The following is a 19,361-nucleotide window of genomic DNA, read 5'->3' as shown; positions in this document are numbered from 1 at the left end:
TTTTGTACACATTGATTGGTTTATTTTTGCTGGAGGGGTTTGTTGATAGTCCCATCTTGAAAACGTTTAAGACAGGAAGAAGGAAATGCATATGGAGTAATAGTGTTTAAAAGCTTATCAATGAAAGGTGTGACTGGGTGAATATTAAGTCTGTCATTTGGAAGTAGGATAGCATCGGGGTGAACTTGAGTAGAAAGTCTTTATGCAGAGAGGCCGCTTAATTAGGGACGAAGGTATGCAATGAGCTAGTTGAAAAGAGCAGTAAGCATGAACATTCCAATTAAAGAAACATAACAGCCATAATAAAAAAAGATGTTTATTTATCAAATCGTGTATTTTTATAATTTTTTTCTTTCGTTTGATTTTCCTATTTAACTTATTCTTTTACAGATTACTTTTACAGCTGAACCTTTAATATACCTTTCTTCGTCCTCTCTTTGCTTTTTATCTTTTGTTTTATTCACACTTTATTTTCTTTTTCTCTAGGTGGACCATCACACCTCTGCCGTCAGAAATTTGGAAGACGTAAGCGCGAGACAGCTGGCAAAGAAGCTCTTGTGTGAGGAATCATCTACAAAGTGAAGGTAAGAATACTATTAATATTAGGCTATCAAAATCTTTAATACTTCGACTGCATCGTAATAACAGTAGCATTTTTAAGTTCAAAATTTCACTAACTCCCAAATGCCAAGTTAGAAACATTTGTATTTAGACTTCGAATTTCCTTTATGACTATTTTGCTTTTATTTTCAATCTTCCGCCTGTTAGAAGACTGATTTATTGTCGAGAGGAGGTGACAGCCCTCTCTCTCCTGGTTTGTGTTCTCTCTCTCTCTCTCTCTCTCTCTCTCTCTCTCTCTCTCTCTCTCTCTCTCTCTCTCTCTCTCTCTCTCTCTCTCTCTCTCTCTCTCTCTCTCTCTCTCTCTCTCTCTCTCTCTCTCTCTCTCTCTCTCTCTCTCTCTCTCTCTCTCTCTCTCTCTCTCTCTCTCTCTCTCTCTCTCTCTCTCTCTCTCTCTCTCTCTCTCTCTCTCTCTCTCTCTCTCTCTCTCTCTCTCTCTCTCTCTCTCTCTCTCTCTCTCTCTCTCTCTCTCTCTCTCTCTCTCTCTCTCTCTCTCTCTCTCTCTCTCTCTCTCTCTCTCTCTCTCTCTCTCTCTCTCTCTCTCTCTCTCTCTCTCTCTCTCTCTCTCTCTCTCTCTCTCTCTCTCTCTCTCTCTCTCTCTCTCTCTCTCTCTCTCTCTCTCTCTCTCTCTCTCTCTCTCTCTCTCTCTCTCTCTCTCTCTCTCTCTCTCTCTCTCTCTCTCTCTCTCTCTCTCTCTCTCTCTCTCTCTCTCTCTCTCTCTCTCTCTCTCTCTCTCTCTCTCTCTCTCTCTCTCTCTCTCTCTCTCTCTCTCTCTCTCTCTCTCTCTCTCTCTCTCTCTACCTGAGGATATAAGTACTTTTCTTGTCTCGCTGGAAAATCTGAGGAATGACAGGTCCTTTCTCCTCCTCCTCCTCCTCCTCCTTTTCCTCCTCGCCCTCCCCGCCCTCCTCGTCCTCCTCCTTTTCCTCCTCGCCCTCCTCGCCCTTCTCGTCCTTCTCCTTTTCCTCCTCGCCCTCCTCGTCCTCCTCCTTCTCCTCCTCCTCCTTTTCCTCCTCGCCCTCCTCCTTTTCCTCCTCGCCCTCCTCGCCCTCCTCGTCCTCCTCCTTTTCCTCCTCGCCCTCCTCCTCCTCCTCCTTTTCCTCCTCGCCCTCCTCGCCCTCCTCGTCCTCCTCCTTTTCCTCCTCGCCCTCCTCGTCCTCCTCCTTTTCCTCCTCGCCCTCCTCGTCCTCCTCGTCCTCCTCCTTTTCCTCCTCGCCCTCCTCGCCCTCCTCGTCCTCCTCCTTTTCCTCCTCGCCCTCCTCGTCCTCCTCGTCCTCCTCCTTTTTCTCCTCGCCCTCCTCGTCCTCCTCCTCCTCCTCCTTTTCCTCCTCGCCCTCCTCGACCTCCTCGTCCTCCTCCTTTTCCTCCTCGCCCTCCTCGTCCTCCTCCTTTTCCTCCTCGCCCTCCTCGTCCTCCTCCTTTTCCTCCTCGCCCTCCTCCTCCTCCTTTTCCTCCTCGCCATCCTCGCCATCCTCGTCCTCCTCCTTTTCCTCCTCGCCCTCCTCGTCCTCCTCGTCCTCCTCCTTTTCCTCCTCGCCATCCTCGCCCTCCTCGTCCTCCTCCTTTTCCTCCTCGCCCTCCTCGTCCTCCTCGTCCTCCTCCTTTTCCTCCTCGCCATCCTCGCCCTCCTCGTCCTCCTCCTTTTCCTCCTCGCCCTCCTCGTCCTCCTCCTTTTCCTCCTCGCCCTCCTCGTCCTCCTCCTTTTCCTCCTCGCCCTCCTCGTCCTCCTCGTCCTCCTCCTTTTCCTCCTCGCCCTCCTCGTCCTCCTCCTTTTCCTCCTCGCCATCCTCGCCCTCCTCGTCCTCCTCCTTTTCCTCCTCGCCCTCCTCGTCCTCCTCGTCCTCCTTTTCCTCCTCGCCCTCCTCGTCCTCCTCCTTTTCCTCCTCGCCCTCCTCGTCCTCCTCGTCCTCCTCCTTTTCCTCCTCGCTCTCCTCGTCCTCCTCGTCCTCCTCCTTTTCCTCCTTGCCCTCCTCGTCCTCCTCTTCCTCCTCGTCCTTTTCCTCGTCCTCGTCCTCCTCTTCCTCCTCGTCCTCCTCTTCATCCTCGTCCTCCTCGTCTTCCTCTTCCTCCTCGTCCTCCTCGTCCTCCTCCTTTTCCTCCTCGCCCTCCTTTTCCTTCTCGCCCTCCTCGTCCTCCTCGTCCTCCTCCTTTTCCTCCTCGCCCTCCTCGTCCTCCTCTTCCTCCTCGTCCTCCTCCTCGTCCTCGTCCTCCTCTTCCTCCTCGTTCTCCTCCTCATCATCCTCATCGTCTTCCTCCTCGGTAGTAAACAGACACCCTCGCCATAGACCGATAGGTTTTCTGGTGTCTGTTCTTCCTATGTATTCCTATATATTCCTCCTCCTCTTCTTCCTCCTCCCCTCATTCTTCCTCCCTATTTTTCTCTTCCTCCTCCACACTTTCCTTCTTTTCCTTCCCCTTTCCATCCGTTATTTTCTATGCATCCTTTCTTCCCCTCTTCCATCGCCTTTTCGCTTCCCTTTTTCATCCAACAACTTACTCTTTATCATTTATTCTTTGCCTCTCACCTTTGCATACCTCCATCTCCTTCTACTTCTCCTCCTGCTTTTTCTTTTCCTCTTCCTCCTCCTCCTCCTGCTCCTGCTTTCTCCTCCTCCTTCTGCACGCCGAAGAAATTTCCATGTGTGTGTGTGGAGGCTCGACGTGGCAGGCAGAGAGAGCGTGTCAAAGCGTCCCAGGCAGGCGTCCGGGTGTGGGTGACGGGGGCGTGGAACTGAAATTGGGGGCGTTTGTAAGTTTTGAGGTGACGGAAAGGATAGGAGAGGAAGACGGAGGAGGTGGGACAGTTGGGTGAGGAAAGGTAGAGGGTGGTAAGTGCTCTGTATTGAAAGGGAGGTGAGAGTAAACAGTTGGGTAGGAAAGGAAAGTCGGGGATAGGGGTGTAGCGGGGAAAGGAAGAGTTGTTAGTGATGTGCATTGAGGGTGAGGTGAAGGGGAACGGAAAGGGTAGAAGGAACAGGGAAAGTACTCGGAAGGAAAGCAAGGGTAGTAAGGGTTCTGTATTGAGGAGGAAGGCAAGAGGGTGGAAAAGAAAGAAGGGGAGAAAAGGAAGTAAGAGCTTAGTTGTGAGGGAAAGGAAAAGGTAAACGGAATGGGGAGGAAAGAAAAGGTATTGGAGAAAAAGAAAGTGCTGGGGAGGAAAGCAAGAGTAGTGAGGATTGTATATTGAAGGGTAAGGCAAGAGGAAGGTAAGGGTGGAAAAGAAAGAAGGGGAGAAAAGGAAGTAAGCGCTGAGTTGTGAGAGAAAGGAAAAGGTAAACGGAATGGGGAAGAAAGCAAGGTTTGAGGAGGAAAGGCAGTAGGAGCTCTGTTTTTTAAGGGAAGACAAGAGTAAAGGGAAGGGTGGGAAAGGAAAGAGGAAAAAAGGAGGGGAATGAAAAGAGTTGAGGAGGAAAGGAAAGGTAGCAACTGCTGTGTTTGTTAGGGGAAGACAAGGGTAAACGGAAGGGTGGGAAAGAAAAAGGGGGACAAATGAAGGGAATGCAAAGGGTTGAGGAGGAAAGGAAAGGTAGCAACTGCTCTGTTTGTTAGGGGAAGACAAGAGTAAACGGTAGGGTGGGAAAGAAAAGGGGGGACAAATGAAGGGAATGCAAAGGGTTGAGGAGGAAAGGAAAGGTAGCAACTGCTCTATTTATTAGGGGAAAACAAGAGTAAACGGTAGGGTGGGAAAGGAAAGGGAGGAAAGAAAGGGAATGCAAAGGTTTGAGGAGGAAAGGAAAGGTAGCAAGTGCTCTGTTTTTAGGGGAAGACAAGGGTAAACGGAAGGGTGGGAAAGGAAAGGGGGAAAAGAAAGGGAATGCAAAGGTGCGTGGGAATGAGGGGGTATGAGGAGAGGGTATAGTGGAGAGGAGGGAGTGGTGTGAGGTAAGGGGAGTAAAGGATGAGAAGGAAGGGTAAAATCTTTTCCTCTTATTTCTCAAGATAAGTTTCTCTTCGTATCTCAGTTTTTCCTCTTTTCCTTCCTGTACTATTTTTCTGCGCTTAACATTCTGCAGCGAATTTTCTGCACTGAATAATCTGTCAAATTTCTTCATATCTCAATGCTTACTTATTTTTCTGTCTTTGGTATTTTTTTGCCCTGGAATTTTCTGAACTGGAAATTTCCATCAATTTTCTTTTCCTACACGTAACTTTTTCAACCTGTCAAGTCTCGTACTCAGGCGCTATAATTTTTTCTCAATACTGACCTCAGCTCATGGCTCAATTCTTCTACACTTTTCCACTTTTTATTTTATTTTGACGAGCCGCATTTTTCACTATATACTTTTCTTCATGCGATACATAGCTCTTCCTCCATCGTCTTGCTATCTGCCGCTTTATTTATCTCATGTCAAACCATAGCTCCATTCATCACCACCTTTCTTCCTTCTATCACAGAGTTGCCTATAAGTTCTCCTGTTCCAAAAATATTAAATTCACTCGGTCAGACTACGTTTCCAATCACACTTCTTAAATTTTCAGGAATATAATTTCATAACTCATTTTCTCCTCTGTCTACAATCCTTACTCTTATTTCGAGCTTCTTTTCTATATAACTGTCTTTCCCTTTCCGTTATATATCTTCCCTCAAGCTTCCTGGTCATTCTATCTTTTTGCATTTTTTTTTGTCCCATAAGAGTGACCTCAAATCATCCGTCAATACTTCCTCTTTCCCTTCCTTCACTGTTCCACCGCACCGTGTTTTTCCCCCTCGTCTTTCCGTCTCGCCCGTCAGTCCAGTTGTCCTTTTGACCCGGACTTGGCGAATGAAAGGCCGTAATAATGCATCATTTTGCCGCGGATTCTGCAGGAGGATGAGGATGAGGATGAGGAGGAGGAGAACGAGGAAAAGGAGGAATACGAAGAGGAGAATTGATGTGGGTTCAACAACTTGCGTGGTATGGTGAGTCACTGACCTTATGAGAGAGAGAGAGAGAGAGAGAGAGAGAGAGAGAGAGAGAGAGAGAGAAAGAGAGAGAGAGACGGCTGCAACCTCGCACTAAAAATAACCTTGTTTCAAAATAATATAAGATACTAGAAAGCTAAAACTTCTTTCAGGTTATGGATACGCTCATTTTTATCTTACAAAACACGTTTCTACACACACACACACACACACACACACACACACACACACACACACACACACACACACACACACACACACACACACACACACACACACACACACACACACACACACACACACACACACACACACACACACACACACACACACACACACACACACACACTCACACACACACACACACACACACACACACACACACACACGAAAAAAAAGTCGTTGGCGTCCATATTGGAAAATATTTACAACGGCTCTTTTTCAGGTCCAAATAAACTTACACTAGTGGTAGAAAAGATGTGTTACGGAATTAATAAGGTTAGACAAAAGGCATAAGTTCTGGAAAGGAATAAAAAAAGGGTAAAATGGAGAAGTAGTACAGGGCGCCACACCCGCGGCCAGGCACCGTAATAAACCGTCTCTGCGGGTACCTTTGGCGGCGTGTCGCTTTATTTTTCTCTTCCTTTCCCTCGTGACTGATAACACGTCTACGGGAAGAAAAGAATCAACATAATCCCTAAAGAGGAGCGTTGTTCTTTCACGTCCAGTTCCAATACTAAAAAAGCAGATCACTATTTTTGTACTTTTCTTTGTCGCCCCGCTACGAACGGCAACTGCTACAGATTTCCTAGAATTACTCAATCTTTCCTTTTTTTTTTACCCATTGGAAGCAAAACAGAATATCTTCTGCAACAGACTGAACTCTTGTTAGCCGAAAAATGGAGATACATACATAGAAAAAAAAAGTAAATGGATTTCCTTTTCCTTTTTATTGCAGCAACAGCAAACTGGCAGCAAAGTTAACGTTTTTTCAGCGTAACAGAGTAGCTAAATTATACGATTACCGATTATTCAAAAATTTGAATTTTAAATTTAAAAAGTTGAAGTTCAAATAAAAAAAAGGTGAAGTTCAAATTAATAGATGGAGTGCAAGTCATAGAAAGAGATGTATGTGCATACCTACATACATAAATGCATACATCCACAAACTTATTATATATATATATATATATATATATATATATATATATATATATATATATATATATATATATATATATATATATATATATATATATATATATATATATATATATATATATATATATATATATATATATATATATATATATATATATATATATATATATATATATATATATATATATATATATATACATATACATATATATATATATATATATATATATATATATATATATATATATATATATATATATATATATATATATATATATATATATATAACTTCTTTCAGTAAAAGACCATCACAACATGAAGTACACGACTACAGACTGGAGGCTGCAGAACGCTTAACCTCAGACCTTGCTATCGTTTCCGATTGGGGCAGAAGGAACCTTGTGTCCTTCAATGCCTCAAAAACTCAATTTCTCCACCTATCAACTCGACACAATCTTCCAAACACCTTTCCCCTATTCTTCGACAACACTCAGCTATCGCCATCTTCAACACTAAACATCCTCGGTCTATCCTTAACTCAAAATCTCAACTGGAAACTTCACATCTCCTCTCTCGCTAAATCAGCTTCCTCGAGGTTGGGCGTTCTGTATCGTCTCCGCCACTTCTTCTCCCCCGCTCAGTTGCTATCCATATACAGGGGCCATGTCTGCCCTCGTATGGAGTATGCATCTGACGTGTGGGGGGGCTCCACTCACACAGCTCTTCTGGACAGAGTGGAGTCTAAGGCTTTTCGTCTCATCAGCTCTCCTCCTCCTACTGATAGTCTTTTACCTCTTAAATTCCGTCGCGATGTTGCTTCTCTTTCTATCTTCTATCGATATTTCCACGATGACTTTTCTTCTGAACTTGCTAACTGCATGGCTCCCCCCCTCCCGCGGCCCCGCTGCACACGACTTTCTACTCATGCTCATCCCTATACTGTCCAAACCCCTTATGCAAGAGTTAACCACTCTTTCATCCCTCACGCTGGTAAACTCTGGAACAATCTTCCTTCATCTGTATTTCCTCCTGCCTACGACTTGAACTCTTTCAAGAGAAGGGTATCAGGACATCTCTCCTCCTGAAATTGACCTCTCTCTCGGCCACCTCTTTTGATTTTTTTTTTAGGAGCAGCGAGCAGCGGGCTTTTTTTTTTCTATTATTGTTTCCTTTTTTTGTGCCCTTGAGCTGTCTCCTTTGTTGTAAACAAAAATAAATTATATATATATATATATATATATATATATATATATATATATATATATATATATATATATATATTTTTTTTTTTGCTGCCTATTGCGCCAGTGAGCATCTTCCAGTGGGGCCTGATGGTCGGCCCAAGGCTTCTTCCAGGTGGGGCCTGATGGTCAGCCCAGCCTGTTCTGGCGCAGGCGAGTGTTAATATATATATATATATATATATATATATATATATATATATATATATATATATATATATATATATATATATATATATATATATATATATATATATATATATATATGGAATGGAGGCATACATTCTTCGTTCTTTCTCTACTCCTCACGCTAAAAAGCCTTGGTTTAATCACGCTTGTTCTCGTGCTGTCAGTGATAGAGAGGTAGCTCACAAAAGGTACCAGAGCCTTCAAACTAATGCTAATTATGAACTTTACATTTCTGCCCGAAATCGTGCCAAATCTATTCTCTGGCTAACCAAAAATTCTTTCATTAATAGAAAATGCCAAAACCTTGCTTTCTCTAACTCTTCCCGTGACTTCTGGCATCTAGCCAAAATCATCTCCTCCAACTTCACTTCTTCATCTTTCCCTCCACTCCTCAGTCCTGACGGCAACACTGCCGTCTCATCTATCTCTAAGGCTGAACTCTTCTCTCAAATTTTTTCTAAAAACTCCACTCTGGACGATTCTGGGCATATTCCTCCTACTCATCCCCCCTCTGACTCCTTTATGCCTGTTGTAAAGATTCTTCAAAATGATGTTTTCTATGCCCTCTCTGGCCTCAATCCTCAGAAGGCTTATGGACCTGATGGAGTGCCTCCTATTGTCCTTAAAAACTGTGCCTCCGTGCTGTCACCCTGCCTGGTCAAACTCTTTCGCCTCTGCCTGTCAACATCTACCTTTCCTTCTTGCTGGAAGTGTGCCTTCATACAGCCTGTGCCTAAGAAGGGTGACCGCTCCAATCCCTCAAACTACCGTCCTATAGTTTTACTTTCTTGTCTATCTAAAGCTTTTGAATCAATCCTTAACCGGAAGATTCAGAAGCACCTTTCCACTTCTGACCTTCTATCTGATCGCCAGTATGGGTTCCGCAAGGGGCGTTCTACTGGTGATCTCCTAGCCTTCTTAACTGACTCTTGGTCATCCTCTCTTAGCCGTTTCGGTGAAACTTTTGCTATTGCGCTGGACATATCAAAAGCTTTTGATAGGGTCTGGCACAAATCTTTGCTTTCAAAACTACCCTCCTACGGTTTCTATCCTTCTCTCTGTACCTTTATCTCCAGTTTCATTTCTGACCGTTCTATTTCTGCCGTGGTAGACGGTCACTGTTCTTTCCCTAAATCTATTAACAGTGGTGTCCCACAGGGTTCTGTCCTATCTTCCACTCTTTTTCGGTTGTTCATTGATGATCTTCTTTCCAAAACGAACTGCCCTATCCATTCCTACGCCGATGATTCCACTCTGCATTACTCAACTTCTTTTAATAGAAGACCCACCCTACAGGAACTTAACGACTCAAGGCTGGAGGCTGCAGAACGCTTAGCCTCAGACCTTACTATTATTTCCGATTTGGGCAGGAAGAACCTGGTGTCCTTCAGCGCCTCAAAAACACAGTGTCTCCACCTATCCACTCGACACAATCTTCCAAACAACTATCCCCTATTCTTTGACAACACCCAGCTATCACTTTCCTCAACACTAAACATCCTCGGTCTATCCTTAACTCAAAATCTCAACTAGAAACTTCATATCTCATCTCTTACTAAATCAGCTTCCTCGAGGCTGGGCGTTCTGTACCGTCTCCGCCAGTTCTTCTCCCTTGCACAGTTGCTGTCCATATACAGGGGCCTTGTCCGCCCTCGTTTGGAGTATGCATCTCTTGTGTGGGGGGGCTCCACTCACACAGCTCTTCTGGACAGAGTGGAGGCTAAGGCTCTTCGACTCATCAGCTCTCCTCCTCATACTGATAGTCTTCTACCTCTTAAATTCCGCCGCAATGCTGCCTCTCTTTCTATCTTCTATCGATATTTCCACGCTGACTGCTCTTCTGAACTTGCTAACTGCATGCCTCCCCCTCTGCGCCCCGCTGCACTCGACTTTCTACTCATGCTCATCCCTATACTGTCCAAACCCCTTATGCAAGTTAACCAGCATCTTCACTATTTCATCCCTCACGCTGGTAAACTCTGGAACAATCTTCCTTCATCTGTATTTCCTCCTGCCTACGACTTGAACTCTTTCAAGAGGAGGGTATCAGGACATCTCTCCTCCGTATTTGATCTTGCTTTCAGCCACCTCTTTTGTTTCTTTTAGGAGCAGCAGTAGCAGGCTTTTTTTTTATTATTGTTTTTTTGTGTGCCTTGAGCTGCCTCCTTTGTTGTAAAAAAAAAAAAAAAAATATATATATATATATATATATATATATATATATATATATATATATATATATATATATATATATATATATATATATAATAAGTTTGTGGATGTATGCATTTATGTATGTAGGTATGCACATATATCTCTTTCTATGACTTGCACTTCATCTGTTAATTTTCTTATTTGAGCTTCAACTTTTTTAATTTCAAATTCAACTTTTCTAATTTGAATTTCAACTTTTTAAATTTCAAATTCAACTTTTTAAATATGCATTTCAACTTTTTTAATTTGAAATTCAACTTTTTAAGTTTGAAATTTAACTTTTCTAATTTGTATTTCAACTTTTTTTATTTGAACTTCAACTTTTTAAATTTGAAATTCAACTTTTTAAATTTGAAATTCAACTTTTTTAACTTGAAATTCAACTTTTTTAATTTCAGGGTGAAAAGGTGTAGTTAGGTTGATGTTCTTTTCCTTCTAGCCTTTTATCTTTCGTTTCTCTCTCTCTCTCTCTCTCTCTCTCTCTCTCTCTCTCTGTCTCCTAGATTGCTCTTTTCGATGACGAGGTTTGATATTTAGGAATTCATCCCACCTCTGTTTCATCAATTCGAGGTGAGAGTAACGTGATTTAAAGGCAGCAGCTATTCGTACGACTGTCTAGACTTTTCGTGTGTGCCAGTGTTTGTTGGTAAATAAATACAGCAACGAAAATAATATTAATTCTCGCCTATTCCGGGAGGAGAATGGAAGAGGACAAGACTCTGGCCAGAATACAAAACGGAGAAATGCGGACGAGACTGGAGGAGGAGGAGGAAGGAGAGGAGGAGGAAGAAAGAGAGGAAGAAGAGAAGGAGGAGGAGAAGGCGGAGGAGAGGCAGGAAGGGAAGAGGAAATGAAGCACTACAAAATGAGATATGACGATAACGTAATTGGAAGAGTAGGGGAGAGAGAGAGAGAGAGAGAGAGAGAGAGAGAGAGAGAGAGAGAGAGAGAGAGAGAGAGAGAGAGAGAGAGAGAGAGAGAGAGAGAGAGAGAGAGAGAGAGAGAGAGAGAGAGAAATTTAAAATTACAAAATGCACTATTGTGCAATAAAAGCTGCTACGATCTAGCAATAATTGGTCCTATATAGTGAATTACCAGAATTCTGAACACATCCTCATCCGCATTAGCATCCGTGAAGATGTCATAATTTGATATCCGCATCCGCTTCCGCATACGCCAAATATGTTCATATGACATTCACATACACATCTGCATCCGCGGATCTCTGAAATCTAACATCCGATACATCATCTCTCTATCTATATATATATATATAGAGAGAGAGAGAGAGAGAGAGAGAGAGAGAGAGAGAGAGAGAGAGAGAGAGAGAGAGAGAGAGAGAGAGAGAGAGAGAGAGAGAGAGAGAGAGAGAGAGAGAGAGAGAGAGAGAGAGAGAGAGAGAGAGAGAGATTGCTTAAAGCTCACCAGCCACCAATACAGCGCAAAAGATATATATATATTTTTTTTTTTTACTTTGTTGCCTATTGCGCCGGTAGGCATCTTCCCGGTGGGGCCTGATGGTCGGCCCAAGGCTTCTTCCACGTGGGGCCTGATGTTTTATAGTGGCGCCATCTTGCATTGGCTCATGCTGCCCCCCGGAACTCGTTCTTGATTCGCTTGGACGGCTTCCTCTAGAGTCCGGGTTGATGGGTGGTCTTCAGGACAGCATGTGGGTAGTTTTAAGCCACTCGGCGGTGACTGAAAAATCCGAGTGGTAGCGTGAGGATTCGAGCCCGCGTCGTCCATCACGCGGCGAATGTGGATCCAGTACGCTACCAGTTCGGCCACCGCCTACCCTGACAGACAGACAGACAAACACTCTGACAGACGTGTATACAGACAGGCAGGAGAGAGAGAGAGAGATTGCTTAAAGCTCACCAGCCACCAATACAGCGCAAAAGATATTTATACAGACAGACAAACACTCTGACAGACGTGTATACAGACAGGCAGGAGAGGTCGGCGGAAAACACTTTGCAGCAGATGAAAAAAAAAGATAAATAAAGCGAACGTAAAATGCGGGAAATGAGATAAAATTCCTGCGCCGTTATATATATATTTTTATCGTTTTTTACGAGTGTCCTGTACTATCGTTCATTTTTTTATTTGTGTGTCTATTGCTGTAGGTTTTCGTGTTTATTTATTTAAATTTTTTTCACTTCATATTTGTTATTTATGTCATACTTTTGTCTGTTTGTTTAAGGCATTGTTATACTTGGTGTGTCTGTTTGTAATTTGTTCTTCGTAAAAATAGAAGTACGAAAGTCTTGGGTTTTCATGGTGAGAATTTATTTATATTTTTCACCTGCTTCAGCGCGCGCGCGCGCGCGAGAGAGAGAGAGAGAGAGAGAGAGAGAGAGAGAGAGAGAGAGAGAGAGAGAGAGAGAGAGAGAGAGAGAGAGAGAGAGAGAGAGAGAGAGAGAGAGAGAGAGAGAGAGAGACATAATGGGGATAGAAGGGAAGGATATAAGTTTCATTATCGTATCAACTTTTTAATATCAAATCGAATTCTCGAAATAATCGCTAGAATCTGAGATTATATTTGCCGTAATTTTAACTCTAGTTATCCTTCTTGTCTCCTTTTCTCTCGTCTTTACCCTCCTCTTTTTCCTCCTCCCTCTAAATAAGTTCCAAAATGGCATTAACTGCAAATATTTTTAAGCTCCAAACTAACCTGATGAACAGAAATACCAGTCATCCGATTTAATGAAAAAAGTGCAAGACAGATATGGACAGTTATTTTTCTCCATTGCAGTCATTCGCCACTAGAACAACTTTCTTCCGGGTAATAGTTTGAAAAACATAAACTCATTTGAATTTTGCATTCACCGTCACTTTGTCGCAACAGAATTAAAATTAATATTTCTGTTCATACACACACATACAACAAGAACTTTAGTATGTTGTTCAAGTCGAAATGCTCGATAAATAGATTGAATCATTAATGCAGGCAGCCTCAATGTAAGGCAAAACCCTTTTCGTTGCCTGCCTTTCCATGTTTCAATGTTTTATAATTTCTTCCTTTCTCGACTCCTCTTTCCCCCTCTTCTTCTTCCTCCTCCTCCTCTTCTGCCTTTCCCTCTTTTTTATCCCCCGAGCAAAAGGATTATGTTTTTTATGAACTTTTCAATGAACAAGTTATTTTCTGAAGGAATTACGATCTACTTTACATTGGTGATCGGCTGGAGAATATTTCTATTTTACGAGAAAAAGATAAATATATTTAGGCATATTTTCAGTGCGATCCATAGTTGTATAAATAAAAGCCTCTTTATGGAAAAAAAAACTGAGAATGATTTGCGCAATTAATTTTGGTTTGTTAAGTGTAATTTTAGATTTCCATAATGCCAGACAAGGCACTATTGTTATATATACGCATTGCCAAACATCGCCCATATTCTCAGACAATTCGGGGACTACTCACTCAAAATTGATGTCTTTCTTATTGGTTGTGGGCATTTCCGTGGGTAGTTTTATGAGTCTAGTGAGAGCTTAACAAATCTTCTGCACCAAGACCGTCAGGCGCCCACGAAGATCCGACTAATCTCCTTTGTGGTCTTTGGAAATATTTGTTGCGAGGGTCGAAAACCGTCTGAAAATACCGAACTCAGTATCAGTTTTAATCTTTCGGCCATTTTGTTTTCTCAGATTATTTTGTTTATTTTTATTCAGATTTTTTTATTGATCATTTCTTTAATTTTGTATATTTTGTGTATTTTGTTTTATCTATTTTTTATGTTTCGTTTATTTTTATTTTGTTAATTTTGTTTGTTTATTTTTGTTTATTTTGTTTATTTTGTTTATTCTTATCTGGCTCATTACGTTTATTTTGTTTATTCTTACTTTGTTCATTATGTTTATTTTCTTTATTCTTTGTTCATTATGTTTATTTGTTTATTCTTCCTTTGTTCATTATGTTTATTTTCTTTATTCTATGTTCATTGTGTTTATTTTGATTATTCTTCCTTTGTTCATAATGTTTATTTTCTTTATTCTTTGTTCATTATGTTTATTTTGTTTATTCCTATTTTTATTTTGTTTTTGTTTATTTTATTTATCAGAGGCCGCGCCAGAGCCTTGTTTGCGGGCCCACGCGTCATTACCCTCAGGAGTTGTCGGCTTCACGCAGAAAAATGTTCCCTATGTTTCTTTACCCTAACAAGCTTCGCGTATAAAGTTGAGAGACAAATTGCCATGTAAAAGCTTCCATTTTTAATACGGTTTATCTTTCTCTGTATCTTTTTTGCCCGTCTCTCTTCTTTCATTATTTCCTTCCTAATTAATTCCATTCCATATGCACGTCCTATCCCATTCCTCTCCTTTTCCGTTCCTACTCTCTCATGCTTGTGTTTTCTCTTCCCTTTCTTTTCCCTTATCTCCCCTTCCCTTTCCTCCCCTCCCCTCCCCTTCCCTTCCCTTCCCTTCCTTTCCCTTCCTTGCCCTTCCCTTTCTTTCCTCTCCCTTCCCTTCCCTTCCCTTTCCTTTCCTTCATTCTCTTCCCTTCCCTTCCCTTCCCTCCCCTTCCCTTCCTTTCCTCCCTGCAATTCCATTCTCTTCCTCTTCCTTCCCTTCCCTTCCCTTCCCTTCCCTTCCCTTCCTTGCTCCTTCTTTCCCTTCCTTCCTCTCACTTTCCCTTCCCTTCCCTTCCCTTTCCTCCCTTGCTCCTTCTTTCCCTTCCTTACTCTCCTTTCACTATCCATTTTCTTTCCTTCCCTTCCCTTCCCTTCCCTTTCCTTCCCTTCCCTTCCCTTTCCTTTCCTTCCCTTCCCTTATCCCCCATACCCTTCCCTTCCATTCCTTCTCCCCAGTCATTGCACATCTATATTCATTCTAGTAACGCCTACATCCCACCAAGTCAACCAGCCAGCTAGCTTGTCATGGGTACTCTCCTTGTCCTCTTCCTCGCCGTCGTCCTCGTCCTCGTTCTCATTTTCGTCTTCGTCCTCGTCCTCGTCAGCTGCTCGTTTGCCTCACCTCGCATGCAAATTTTAAGAGGACGGTCATATTGTCTGCCGTGTATGAATGAGTGTATGTTTGTGTACGTGTTTGTGTGTGTGTGTGTGTGTGTGTATGTGAGTGTGTTTCAGTGTTTTTGTTCTCTCTCCGTCTGCATGTTTGTGTTTTACCATTCTGTTTGTATCGTTGTTTGTTGGGATACGTGTGACGAAGAAATGAAGGAAGGAAGGAAGGAAGGGAGGAAGGAATGAAGGAAGCAAGGAAGGGAGGAAGGAAGGAAGGAGAGAAGGAAGAAAGAAGGAAAGAAAGAGGGAAGGAAGGAAGGAAGAAAGAAAGGAAGGAAGGAAGGAAGGAAGGAAGGAAGGAAGGAAGAAAGCTGAAAGATAGCGTGGGAAGAAAGACGAGAAGGAAAGAAAGAGAAAAGAAATTAATTAATGGAAAGGGCGTTGTTATTGGGTCATACTAATACTTAAATATGGAATGGGAAAAAATAATAGACGTTAAGGAATAGTATAAGAAGGATATAATAAGGAGAGTCAGGATATAATAGTAAAAGAAGGATATTAAAAGCAGAAAGAAGGAATGGAGGAAGAAGGTGACAATAATAAAAGAGAAAGAAAACACATGAAACCGAAATTACGGAAAACAATTGTCACTCTGCTTGGACACTGAGAGAAGAATAAAGGAAATGATGAAAGGAAAGAAAAGGAAAGAAGGGGAAGAAGGGAACGTATTTTACCACACTTTTCCAACGACATTAAGGAAACAAAATGGGAACGAGGGAAAAAATAAAGGAAGGAAGACAATGAAGGAGGGAAAGTAGTAAAAAAGAGAAAAGAAGGAAGGAAGGAAGGAAGAAAGGAAGGAGGCGAAGAATGGCAGTGTCGTAACATCATTATTCAGATACACAATAGAAATATTTTGCTCTTTCTCATTTCTGTTTTCCGCGGCCGTCAGTGTGTGTGTGTAGTGCTGTCTGTATCCTGTCTGTCTTCTGTCCGTTCGCCTGGAAACATGACCCTCCTCCCTCTGTCTTCCCATTTCTTCTTCGTCATCATTAGGACAAACAGCGTATCCTATTTACGTGTCCTCTGTAATATAATGGTGATGATAATGATGACGGTGGTGGTGGTGGTGGTGATGATGATGGTGATACGACTCCTCTACTGTCTGTCTGTCTGTCTCTCCTTTTTTAATGTTACAATATAATGGTTTTTGTTTTAATATCTTTTTGTTTGGTTTTATGTTCCCGGTGAGTTTTCTGAATGTGTATTGTTTTTTTCTTTCTTTTTTTCATTTCTTTGTGTTTTTTTTCTCCCTCTTTCTCTTGTTTGGAATTTGATTTGCCATTTTTTCCTCTTTCTTTTTTTCTTATATTTTTTTTCTTTCTTATTTTTCCTCTTCTTGTTCTTCTTGTTCTTCTTCTTGTTCTTCTTCTTGTTCTTCCCTTTTTCGTTTTGCTCCTTTTTACCTCCACTTCTTATTCCTCTATACTCTCTTCTTCCACGCCTTCCTGCTCCTCTTCTCTCCATCTCCTCCTCCTCCTCCTCCTTCTCCTTCTCCTCCTCCTTCTCCTCCTCCTCCTCCTCCTCCTCCTCACATCACAACTTTTTCCGTCTCAATGGCTGCCCGTCACCGCCAAACATGGACCGTCTTCCAAACCGAATCTCTCAGGTTAGTCAAAAATGCCGAAGCCGCGCGAGGTGGAAAATGGGAGAAAAAGATAAATAGAAACGAGCGAGAAGAAAAAAAAATATATATCCGTAAGTTTTCGATGGATCTGACGTGTGTGTGTGTGTGTGTGTGTGTGTGTGTGTGTAATATGTGGAGTAGAAATAATACAGACGAATGTTGGAGATGGAAAAATATTTGTTGATTTAGGGAAAGTGAAACGGAGGAAGAGATGGAAAGGAAAGCATATAAGAAGAGAAGGAGGAAGAGGAGAAGAAGGGAAAAAAGAGGATTAGTAGGAGGAGGGGGAGGAGGAAGAGAAGGGAAAAAAGAGGAAGAGGGGGAGGAGTAATTAATGAAGTTGGAGAAAAAGAAAGAGGAGCTCAGGAAGTAAAAGAAACTGAAGATGGATGGCGAATATCAATGAAAAGGAAGAAGAATAACAGAAAACATACCAAGCAAAAGAAAAAAAATATAAAAAGGAAAATATTTTGAGAGATTAGATAAAACTGGAATAGAAAAGAAAGAAAGAGAAGAAGGAGAGTGAAGACAAATAAGATAAAGAGAGAAGGAATACGAAATAAACACATTCTCTCTCTCTCTCTCTCTCTCTGCCTCCCTCCCCGCAGCAGTTAATGGACGCCAGGCAGTAAAAATTCACATTATAATAAAAATTGTTGTCGGAACGCTACACAAAAATATGAGACACAATTCAGCGAAAAAAGTATAAATAAAAATAAGCGAAAAGTGCGCACGCTGGGAGATATGTATGTAGATGAAAAACAATTGTTGTAGTTTATAATATAAGAAAATTTTGTTAAAGTTTAGGTTTAAAACGCGTATATGCAGACACACACACACACACACACACACACACACACACCACTTGGGATAGATAAGATATTGATTGAAAAGTGGAGACAAGAGACAAAGAAGAAGAGATTGAACGAGAGAATAAATGAACAGGGAAGGATAAGAGAATGGAAAAGAAAGGGTATGGAGGAGAGGAGAAACGATGGGGCGAAGTTAGATGAAAGGAAGAGAAGAGAAGAGAAGAGAGGGAAAACGGCGCAGACTGAACGAGAGAATATGAGAACAAAGAAGGAAAAGAGAAGAGAAAGAAAAGAGTACGAAGGAGATGAGAGATGATGTAACGAACTTTGACGAAAGGAAGAGAAGAGGAGAGTGAAGAAGAGGGAAAACGACATACGGATTTGCCTTTTACATCATCATCCCTTCTCCTCCTCCTCCTCCACTACCACTCCGCCTCCTCTTCCACTTGCACTTCCATCAGCCTCATCTACCTATCTACCCTTCATCATCTACTGCTACCCATCACCGTTTTCTTCCTTCTTCACAACCTTCTTTCCTTCTTCACCCTCTTTTCGTCACCTTTTCAAAACCTCCCTCTTCTTTTTCCTTTATCTCAACTCAACATTCTCTTTATTCATCCATTTTACTTTAATTTTACTCTCTACTTCTCTACTATACTTTTATATCATCTACCACCACCACCACCATCATCACCAAATCCATATCTACTATTTTTCCTCTCCACCATCATCCCCTTTCTATCAGTACCACCACCATCACTAACACCACCACTACTATAACCTACCTCCATTCCTTTCCCTCCTTTCCCCTTCACCACCACCACCACCACCACCACCATCACCACCACTGTCATCTACTTCTACCCTCATTCAACCCTTCCCTTCCTTTCCCTCACCACCACGTCTCTTATCCATGGCAACCACCACCTTCAACACCACCACCACCACCACCTCCAGGTTATTACACACATGCAGAGGCGTCGTCGTGTCCTGGCTGCGGGTGGTGGTGGTGGTGGTGGTAGTGGTGGTGGTGGTGGCTCGCTTCCCTAATGGAATTTTATCCTCCATCAGACGCGGCGCTGAAATTATTGTTGAGAGCCGCGAGGAGAAGGAGGAGGAGGGGAAGGAGGAGGAGAAGGAGGAGTAGGTTGGGAGGGAGGGAAGGAGGATAGGTCAGCGAGAGGGAAGACGAAGAGAAGCAGGTAGGAGGGATGGAGAAAGGAATAGAAGGAAGAAATAAAAACAGGTGGATAAAAGAGACAGAGAGAAAGATGAAAGAAAGAAGGAGGGAGGGAGAGAGAGAGAGAGAGAGAGAGCAGGAGAGAGAGAGAGAGAGAGCCAGAGAGAGAGAGAGAGAGAGAGAGAGAGAGAGAGAGAGAGAGAGAGAGAGAGAGAGAGAGAGAGAGAGAGAGAGAGAGAGAGAGAGAGAGAGAGAGAGAGAGAGAGAGAGAGAGAGAGAGAGAGAGAGAGAGAGAGAGAGAGAGAGAGAGAGAGAGAGAGAGAGAGAGAGAGAGAGAGAGAGAGAGAGAGAGAGAGAGAGAGAGTAGTAGAGAAGGAGAGAGGAAGTAAAAAGAT

At 42.5% G+C, this 19,361-nt stretch overlaps 1 protein-coding gene across 1 annotated transcript; it reads right to left on the bottom strand.

The window, feature by feature from the left end:
* Positions 1-1,559: 1,559 nt before the first annotated feature.
* On the bottom strand, positions 1,560-2,582 carry LOC126998300 (uncharacterized; the record flags this gene model as incomplete). Its single annotated transcript, XM_050859789.1, has 1 exon — positions 1,560-2,582. A coding segment is annotated over one exon (1,023 nt), but the record flags the coding sequence as incomplete, so codon positions are not given.
* Positions 2,583-19,361: the final 16,779 nt, after the last annotated feature.

This window comes from Eriocheir sinensis, chromosome 14 (genome assembly GCF_024679095.1).
Source record: "Eriocheir sinensis breed Jianghai 21 chromosome 14, ASM2467909v1, whole genome shotgun sequence".
Classification (NCBI taxonomy): Eukaryota; Metazoa; Arthropoda; class Malacostraca; order Decapoda; family Varunidae; genus Eriocheir; species Eriocheir sinensis.
This window is presented reverse-complemented; position numbering and strand designations above follow the sequence as displayed.